The sequence below is a fragment of the Miniopterus natalensis genome, chromosome 4 (genome assembly GCF_054644295.1).
Source record: "Miniopterus natalensis isolate mMinNat1 chromosome 4, mMinNat1.hap1, whole genome shotgun sequence".
Taxonomy (NCBI): Eukaryota; Metazoa; Chordata; class Mammalia; order Chiroptera; family Miniopteridae; genus Miniopterus; species Miniopterus natalensis.
Window position 1 is genome coordinate 84,547,420 of NC_142084.1, and position 10,354 is coordinate 84,557,773.

General features: G+C 45.5%; 1 protein-coding gene across 1 annotated transcript in view; it reads right to left on the reverse strand.

The window, feature by feature from the left end:
* TIMD4 (T cell immunoglobulin and mucin domain containing 4) overlaps positions 1–5,805 on the reverse strand; it is a 31,087-nt gene extending 25,282 nt beyond the window's left edge. The window contains exons 1-2 of the mRNA XM_087816089.1: positions 5,748–5,805; positions 497–838 (exon numbers count right to left, since the gene is read on the reverse strand). Of these exons, the coding sequence (XP_087672215.1) occupies positions 497–838; positions 5,748–5,805 (400 nt within the window). The remainder of the gene's footprint in view (positions 1–496; positions 839–5,747) is intronic.
* Positions 5,806–10,354: the final 4,549 nt, after the last annotated feature.

Sequence of the window (10,354 nt, forward strand, 5' to 3'; positions counted from 1 at the left end):
GTGCGTCCCACGCCCCACGCCCCACGCCCCACGCCCTTTCTCTGCTGCGGGAAGTTCCAAATTACTGGCCTATGGGCCGGAGCTGACCCACGGGCATGCTTTATTTGGTTTGCGCAGGATATATTTCTCTAAATTTTGAAATCTTTGCCAACATGCAAATACGATCGGTCTAGCTCACATAAAAACTGAGAGATCTGAAAACCCTGGGCCTGAATTCCTGCACCGTGGCGGTCCCCTAGATAGGAAGCAGCTGCCTTCTTCAGGCTGACCCTGCAATTTCCTTCCCCACCCGCCACCTTCCACTCCCTCATTTCCGCACCCTTCCCGGCCCCCTTGGATCTCTGCTTCACACTGTGGCTTCTCTAGTCGTCTCCGCAGTCCACGGTGCTGTCGCCTTGGTTGGTGTCGAAGCCTGTCCACCCCCCGCCCCCCCCAGCCCATTACCCTTTAACCACTAAATATCTCCTCCCACGGGCGAGCCCCTTCCCGCGCTCACCTTTCATTAGCCTCAGGCGAATGTTCGTCTTGACGTCGTTAAACCAGCCGGGCACCTCTATGCGACAGCAATACACGGCGCTGTCCCCTTCGTTGGCGTTGAAGATGGTCAAGGAGACGTCGCCCCTCCAGATGTTCCCCCGGAGGTCGTATTTCGACGACCTCCTGGAGATCACCTTCGTCCCGTCGGTGTGGAGAAGCTCCTCGTTGCACTTGGAGTTGGGACACGCGCCTTTGCCCCAGCACATGCTGTTGCTGCCGTGAGACCAGGCGGAGTACACGCAGGGCAGGGTGGCGGGCTGGCCCAGGTAGGCCCGCACGGTGACCTCGGCCGCCGCGGGGGCTGCGGGAGGGCGAGAGAAGCCGCTGCAACGCTGCAGACGCGCTGCCCGGGGCGAAGGGGGCTGCGCTTACTGGCGTCTTTAGCCTAAACTCCGATGCGCCCTTCAGCGCAGCTGAGCCCCTAACTCCATGTCCTTCCACCCCCGGGGGAGATGGCTGGCCCCCCCGAGGGTCCAAACTCATTTCCACAGCAAGACCTTTTCGCTCACTGAAAAACTCTGGACCCGCCCCGGCCGGCGGGGCTCGGCTGGTTGCAGCACTGTCCCGTACACCAGAAGGTGGCAGGTTCGGTTCCCCGTCAAGGCACACACCCAGGCGCGGGTGCTGTGGGTTCAAGCCCAAGTCAGGGCGCTGCGGGAGGCAACCGACTGATGTTTCTCTCTCTCTTCTCTCTCCCTTCCTCTCTCTAAAATCAACTTTTACAAAAACACTCTGACCTTGAGTACCATTAGATAAACCAATAAACTCTCCAATGAAAGATCCTGACCCTTTAACTCAATTCCACTAACTCATGTAAACAGGCCCAAAAGCAGCACTCTACCCACTGTGCCCCAATACGCAGTGACTACGCACCACTGACCGAAATGCCTCCAACGAGCCTCCCTCTGTCTTCCAACCCCGAGAGGACTATGGCAGGAAGCTGGGCTGTCAAGCTGTATCCCATTGTCCTCCCCTTTTAGTACAGGAAATAAAAGCTAATTGCCCTGGACCATTTATTTCTTGTTAGATAATATGAGGTCAGGTGGAGCGTGAGGATTTTTTAAATGTTAGAACTGAAGTGGACCACAGGATTTACATGGAATGACAGCTGGAGGGTTTCATGGAAAGTATCACTACAGGGTGGGGCACAAGCAGGTTTACAGTTGTGAGTACATGAAACACAGAGTTTATTCTTGTATTATTATTATTTATTAATTATTGTATTATTTTTCATATGAACAACTGTAAAGCTACATTTGCCCCCACTCTAGTTCTAAGATGAAGTATCCGTGCTTCCCAACTTTGGCTGCTCATCAGCATGACCTGGCGAGCTTGTTAAAAATATATATTTTATTGACCAGCCCTGAGTCAGAAACTCTGAGGCCAAAGCCCATGGGAATGGGCATAACCAAGCTCTTGGGGTCATTCTGATGTCATTGGCCACTCACCCAGTGTTTGAGGACCACTGGAAGAGCTCTTTGAAGATCACATCCATTTCTGAGAATCTGTGAAACATTTTCACTGCTGCAAATGGTAAGCCCAGTGGCTTATCTGAGCATCAGTGATTGTTCTAAACCAAAAAATAAAATTAAATTAAAAAATGATTGAAATGAGAGCCAGGCAGGCTGAATGAAGCTCCAGACCATCAGACTACATCCTAGGTACCTAAGTCCCTGCGTGTTGTTTCCCTCAAGGAACCCCCTGCCCCATGAGACTCTCCATTCACTAACTTTGTTGACCCATTTGGCTAAGTTGTATAAGACCTGGCAGCAGGCCCCTGTTCCTCCCTGACCCAGGTGTCAGGGTGTCCAGCAGACCTTCCTCTCTAGGAGAGGACCCCAAGAGGCACCCAGAGAGTAAACAAAAGGATGTGCTTCCTGGGATTCCCACAGTTGGCTCTCATGATGAAGGTCATTCCAAATACAGTGCAGCCCGGAGCTTTCCCTGAACTCACAGTCTCTCCACTTTGCCGCAGTGAAAGTATTTCACAGATCATCAGTGCTGTGGAAGTCCATTTTGCCCACCATAAAACCAGGAAAAAAGATAAGAAATTCATTGTCATCACCGCCGGCTGTGGTAGCAACACAGAACACATGCATGTAAAACTAGCAACTTCTAAAGCATAAGCTTCTTCCTATTAATATTTGGGAAATTAATTTTAAAATATATGCAAGAATTATTTCTACTGGAGAGTCATCAGTTTATTTTCCCAAGTATTATAGCATTGCAGGCAGCATCCTACCTCTTAAGAAAAGACCCCATAGAAAAACTAAAAAAGGGCATAACAGGCAATCCATAGATGAAGCAACATAAGTAGCTAGTAAATTTCACCTATTTGGCAAATATTTAGAATGCTGGTAATATCAAGTGCTGGCCAAAAGGGACCTAGGGAAAGATAGCCTACCAGAGTCAACTGCAATGAAATGGGGTATGAACTGGTATAGCCACACTGGGAGCCAATTTGGCAGTTTCTATCAATATCCAACATTCATGCGTGCTATCTACACCTTGGCAATTAGCCCTAGCTAGTTTGCTCAGTGGTTAGAGTGTTGGCCTGCAGACTGAAGGGTCCCAGGTTTGATTCTGCCAAGGGCACGTACCTGGGTTGCAGGCTTGGTCCTCATGTGGGAGGCAACCAATGAATGTGTGTCTCTCTCATCAATGTTTCTCTCCCTCTCTCTCTCTCTCCCTTCCACTCTCTCTGAAAAGCAATGGAAAAAATATCCTCGGGTGAAGATTAAAATTAAATACATAAATAAACCTTGGCAATTTCATGTTTTATTTACCCTAGAAAAACACACATGCACAAGGAAACCTAACTGCAAATGTTTCCTGCAGCCCTCATATACATGTGAATGGAATAAATAACCTGTATATGGGAATGGCAAAACTGTGGCATATTCATCCCGTGGAATCGTGCATAAAAGATTATTAGAATTAGATAGACCTGCGTTAGCTGGCACAAACACTCCAAGTCTTACAAAGTATGAGAAGGGCAAATTTTAATGCAACACAAAATATAAAGCCATTTGATAAAATAAATATATAAAAAGTTTGCGTTGTGTGTGTGTGTGGTGGGGGTGTACAGATATATGAAGCTAAATGCATAGAAAAGTGTCTGGTGGGATATACACCCAACTCATTGTGTCAGTCACCTCCATGACCTTTGGAAAGGGACAGGGCCTGGGAGTGGTCATCAAGAGGGATTTTAGCTTTATAATATTTTTATTTTTTTCACCAAGGGTGTTTCTGTATTACTCATCTGATGAAAAATGAATGTTTTCAAAAAAAGGAAGCAGGCAATTAGGCAATTTGGTGTGGCAGAAAAAACACCCATTGGGCTTACATTGTAAACATCTGCCAGTTACTGCCTTTTGTGTTCTTGGAGGAAAACCACAATAATCCTAACCTCATTACCATCATCAAATAAAGGGGAGAAATAGCAACTCCCCTCAGAAAGAGTTTCTAAGGTTCAAATGAGACAAAATATCAAATGCCACATGGAATTAATAAAGTAACCTTGCACATTAGAATTTAAAAATAGGACAAAAAACTGTCCCTTCCAATTACACAAGTATCAGGGAGCAAAGGAATTGTTGGTATGGAATCAATTCCCCTTTTCAGGAGTTACCCAGGATGGTGTGGGTACAACCTAGGCTCTGGTGCCTGCATGGTTTCCTCAGCTGGTGACCTTAAGAAAGGCTCTTTCCCAATCCCGGTCTCAGTTTCACCATCTACAGACTGAAGTGCCTGATTCTGCATCTCCCCCCCCCTTTTTTTTTTAATCCTCACTGAAGGATATTTGTTCCACTGATTTTTAGAGAGAGTGGAAAGGAGGGGGCTGTGGGGGAAGAGAGAGAGAGAACTCTTGATGTGAGAGAGACACATTGATGGGGCCAGGGACAAACCTACAACCCAGAAACATGCCCTTGATGGGGACTTGAACCTGCTGTGCAGGCCGATGCTCTAACCACTGAGCCATGCTGGCTAGGGCTGATTTGGCATCTTTTAAGAGCATGTGCAGCTTTGATTGATTCTTGGTGATTCTGAACAGTCACTCTCTTCTAAACTGGTCATTTTAGAAAAGACCCAAATGAAAGAAAAAAAGACAGTTCACCAGGTGCTGGCTCCTCTCAGTGGGGTTGGAGAAGCTGCCCTGGCTCAACCAGCCACTCTGTCAGCGTCCAGCCAGTAGATGGAAACGTGGACTTAGACTCCAGCAACTTTCCACATGACAAAGCCCCCCCACCTCAAGTTCCCAGAACAAGAGTAGGACCATTGCCAATGCTGATACGGAGACAGGGCCTGCTTCGTTCCATGAACCGTTACAGAGCATCTGGGGAGAGAAAGTTCTCTGATGGGGGAACTCCAGGGAGGACAGGGGCTCACCGCAGAAATACCTAAATCAGTCCCGAGTGCTCAGGAAAAGCCTGACTTACGGGGAGACCTGAAGACCCCTGGGGTGAGGGAGGACAGCAAGGCAGGGAGGACAGCCGGGCACAGGCTTGGGGGTGAAGGACACGCCTTTGCTTTCCTTGGAACGCAGCTGTTTCCTCATGAAGCATGCTTGAAAGATTCAGACGCAAATAACCACCAGACTTTTAAAACTGCACATTAGATATTGTCTAGTCCTACAATCACAGATCATTAAAACTGGCCTTATCCGGGTCCCTCATTTTATACATGGAAGAGCCAGAGCCCTTAGACGTGCTCCCGAAGTGGACGTGCCTGAGCAGGCGGCTCTGGCTCGGCACAGAGCATCTTGCCCTAGGCCACCAGGACGCGGGGTCTAAGCCCCGAGAGTGCCTTTGCCGTGCCCAAGCCGGGAAACAACGCCAGGAAGAAACTCCACCTTGAGGCCTCATTCCCAGCAAAACCAAAAAGCAAACAAAAAATTACCAGAACAAATTCCCCTCGCTCTGACTGTGCTGGTAACACCTGTAAGGACATCCCCCCCCCCATTTCCTCTGACCCCTTATTTCTGTGTTTCTTCTTAAATTGCCATTTCTGATATGAACACAAATTACCCCACCGTAAAACCCCCAAAGCAGTCTCAGGATACAACCTTGTATAACAGGAAGGGGGGAGACCCTCCAAAGAAGAAACCCTGGGGGGGGTGCAGGAATGAAGGGGGCCCCTGCTGGACTGAAGCCGGAGCAGCCCAGGGTGCTGAGCCCCGCGCTCCTGCACGGCAGGGTTCAGACACTTACTCAGATAGAGCCGCCACAGCGCACTCAGCAGCCAGAGGAGGAGAGGCCCCTTGGACATTTTGAATGTTGGCTGACCCCAGGAGTCTGTCTGTCTGCCCAAAGTTCATTTCTTATACTCCAGTTAATGCTGACGGGGCAGGATCTTTTTGTTTTCATTTCTCTTTTTTTGTCTCAAATCTTCCCTTTCCTCCATCCTGAATGGCGTCCCTGAATCTGGGATGCACGACAAATTGCCCTGAGCCCTCTTCTCCTGGACGCTGGTACGTGTGTGCAAATGGGGAGCATGATGGTGGGGGGGTCCGTGTACCCCTCTGCCCGTGATTTGGGGGGTTTCCTCCATGTGCAGGAGCATCCATGCGTGTGCTTGTCTGGAGGTGCATGTGTAAGCGGCGCGTGAGCTGCGGTCCTCCTGGATGTGCCCAGCTTGTAATAAAACTCAGCTAACCCTCCCCACTGGTAGTTGTTCACACACGGAGTCCTCAAAGGGGCCAAGGAAAAGGTAAGCTGGAAGTTGGCGCTGTTCCCATTCTGGGTTCTCCCTCACCCAGACCCTAGGCATCCCCTTCCCCCCATCTTTGCTCTGATAAGAGAGAAGGAAAAGCAGGGCTGCGATCAATCATCACATAAGCCAAAAACCCCATTAGAGTTTACTGGGCAAGGGGAGAAAAGGTTCAGTACAGGAACATACTGGGGTCACCGCAAACAAGCCCAGGGGCTGGGCCCAGTTCCACCCCTTGAAGCCTCCGGGCGGAGAACAGCACAGAAGGTAATTCAGGAACTAGATCACAGGGGCTGATCTAACGAGGGGGTATTCACAGCCCTTCTGGACTCTGTATGGTCAAGGGTATACCCAGGAACACAGAACCACTGAAAGGCGGAATCAAATCAATGCTCACCAGCTGGGTGTGTTTTCTAAAACAGATTTGTACCATCATCATTAGTTATTGAATGCTTAATTACATGCCAGGCACTCTGCTAAATGATACTAATATATTATTTAATTCTCACAACCCTAAGAAATACATAATATTATTCTTCCCATTTCACTGATGTGAAAATTGAGGCTTAAGAGAGTTACATAAATGATACTCACAGCTAAAAAGTTGTAGAAACAGGATTTAAGCTCAAGACTTCTTGATCTCAAAGCCCAGGTCCTTAATCACTACACTCTCCTTTGACCTGTACCCCTGAGGGTAATCCGGGAATGAGACCAACCATACCAGTGGCCAGTTCCAACCCGGCGTCAGACAGGGAATTTTAGGGTGCACAAATGTTCTAGATTTTTTTTTAAAAATCTCATTTGATTGTAACCAGCCAAACAAGTCTCAGACATTTAACATTGTTCACACTGAAGGAAATGGCAAAAATACAAATATTGGGTGAGGCTCTGACCTAAGAGAAACCAGAAAACATGGGGAAGAAATGATAATAGAAGGGTTCAGAGAAAATCTTCCCACTGAATGCCCACCAAATTGTGGAATTCTGTTCCCAGGGAGCTAAGGGATTTAATGTCTGGAAAAACGGAATGGCCCTAGTACAACACAGATATTAGTATCTGGGTGTTCCCCAGCAATACAGTCCAAACCCCTTTCAGCAAAGTCACTAGTGCACAATCCTCAGTCATGCATGCAGCACTCCTAACTAGTTTCCTGTGTGTCGCTTTAAATATAGACAACCAAGGACAACCAGACATTTGCGGAAAGTCTTCAACATGAAATAGATAACAAAGACAACATCCAAGATGACTTTTCACTCACCAATCTAACAAATTGATAGAATTAAGAGTAAGGGACTGGACAGACAACCCTCTCTCTTTCCACATGGCTTTTCCTCACAGCATCTTGGGCTTCCTTACAGTATGGCATTCTCAAAATAGATGGGTTCTTACACAGTATCTGGCTTTCTCAAAAACGAGCATTACAACAAGCTCAGGCAGAATCTTTGAAGGGGAAACAGCTTTGGAAACTAGTTACCATAACAACCAAACCAGGATGGAGCAGAAAGACAGAGGCATAGGTTTCAGGTGGTGTGGTAGTGAGTATAACTAGTAGATTATCTCACACATTTAGGTATTTTGAAAATAGATTTGATAGGTCTTTGATATATAGGTTGGAGCATTTGGGGTAAATTTTGATGAACATTTGGGGAAATAAGAAAAAAATTTGGCAATTATTATCATCAGGAAAGATGAAACGTTGTATAAGAAAGCTTATGTAATATAGTACATTTGCTCAATATGAAAGATATTTATACAGTGATAATAATGTAAGCTCTGGCTACTGGCTTAACACAAAAGCATGATATGACTACATTGGAAAGAACAGCAGAGAGAAAGTGGGGTGGGGGTGCAAGAAAGCCAAACCCTATCCACCCTTACAGGAGGTCAACAGATAATGCCTCAGATTGATCAATCAAACAGTACCAGAGAGAAAAAAGACAGAAGAAAAAATTTAGAAAGTTTAAATTTTATGAAAAGAATAAGAAAGTAATTGACTATTTTTTAGTGATAAATCTTTTAAGATAATTTTACTTTTTAAAATGTACATATTGAGCACACCTAGCACCCAGATCTTCATCTCTGAATACGTCTCTCAGTAGAAAGGTCCAGGGCTCCTTGGAGAAATGACTGAGCAGGAAATATTTTAAATAAGTCCGGAGCAACTTCTTGTGCTAGAGAGTATGGAAGTGCTCCAAAAACCTAAACAAACAACAACCACAAAACACGATGATGGGATTGTTAAAGGAACAGAGGAGACAACTGAGAGGGTTCCCCATGACCAAAGCTGAAACAATCTGACCAACAAAATAAATAAAATATTACTGAATTATAACCTAAAGTACAATATTAATATCTATACTGATATAAATAAGTAATTGAATCAATAAATAAGTGAGGGAGAAGAGACAAGTCATCTGTCCAGAGGAATTCCACATAATTTATGTAGATATTTTCTTTTCAGAGGTAGAATGTAACTCCCCCTTCGTAAGTGTGGGCCGGACACACTGACTTCCTTCTGAAAAATACAGTATGGAGAGGGAGAAAAAGGGGCTAACTTTACAGTGAAGAGACCTGGCAGTCAAGGTCAACATCGACAGCGCTAAGTCGCCTTGATAGTATGTGCCCTGGAAATAATGTAAATGGTACTGCACCTCTGTGATCTTCTTTCAAGAAGCATAATCCCAGTAAAAGCATGACAAAAACATCAGACACAACCAAATTGAGGGACATTCTACAAAATATCTGCCATATACCTCTCAAAACTGTCAAGGTGATCAAAAATAAAGGAGAGGCTGAAAAACTGTTGCAGCCAAGAGGAGCCGAAAGAGACATGACAACTGAATGTAAAGTGGTATCCTGGATGGGATCCTGGAAGAGAAAATGGTCATTCAGTAAAAACTCAGGATATCTTTGGACTTTGGTTGATAATATTGTATCAATATCGGCTCGTTAATTATAACAAATATGCCATACTACTGTAAGATGTTAACAGTAGGGGAAACGAGGTGTGGGGGGTATGAGAACTCTCTGTACTTTCTTCATAATCTTTCTGTAAATCGAGAGCTGTTCTAAAATAAAGTTTAATTTTTTAATGCACATACTCTTTTATTTTAGAAATGCAACTGTCAATAATAATTTGGTATCTGGACGGGGTCACACACTGTAAAAAGAGACTAAGCTCGGTTTTCTTCTCTTTCTAAGTTGGGCCCATGGACGGGCTTCATGGAATTCACAAACATCTTCAATTTGTATCACTGTATTAAATCATAGTATTCTTTAGAGAGGATCCATAACAGTTCTAGGCATTTCATGTCCTTGGCACGTTCTCTCTTTTTTTGTATATGGGGGTTTGCCTTTGGAGAGCCAGGCCTCCCTCATTCTCAGTCAGTGCAGCTCAGGTGGTGCTATTTCATTCATGGCCGTGGTGTTTGGCTCAATGATGGACAAGTGAGCCAAAGCCAAGGATGATAATTCTGGCATGTCTACTAGGACTTTTGAGAGACAGGACCCTCCCTATTTTCCACTGGTCATTGAGCTGTGCGGAAATGAGTGTGAATCCAATGCTAGCCATCCAGCCACCAATAGGTAAAGTCTGCTTGAGAAGAGAACCTATCAGACAGAAGGCAAGTGGAGAAATAGAGAAGCCTGGGTCCCTGACATGTTTAGAACCCTGAAAGAAGGCCCATCAATGTGCCAAAATAAATTCTTTTGAGGGCTTAAACCAATTGTGTTGGGTTTTCTGTCATTTGGAATCAAAATACCCAAGTTCTTAAATCTAGAAGGACTTCTACTTAGTAGTAATTCAGCTGATGGCTAAAAGTTTTCTACTTCTAAGAGTTTACAACTATCAACTGGTCCAACTCCCTGCTTCATGAAACACCAGACAGATAAGTCATAGATGCTACCCTTAAGAACCTGACAGCTTCAAATCTAAAATCTAAAATCTTTCAATCTCCTCCAGCTTGGGCAGTCTATGACTGTGTACTCTTTTGAGGTCAGGAAATGACTTTAACCGGGGAAGGGGGCTATTTTCTGAGGGCTGTGTTGTTGTTTTTTTAAGTGGGAGTAGAAGGGTAGTCTCTCCAGCTTTTGTTAACCACGGGGATCT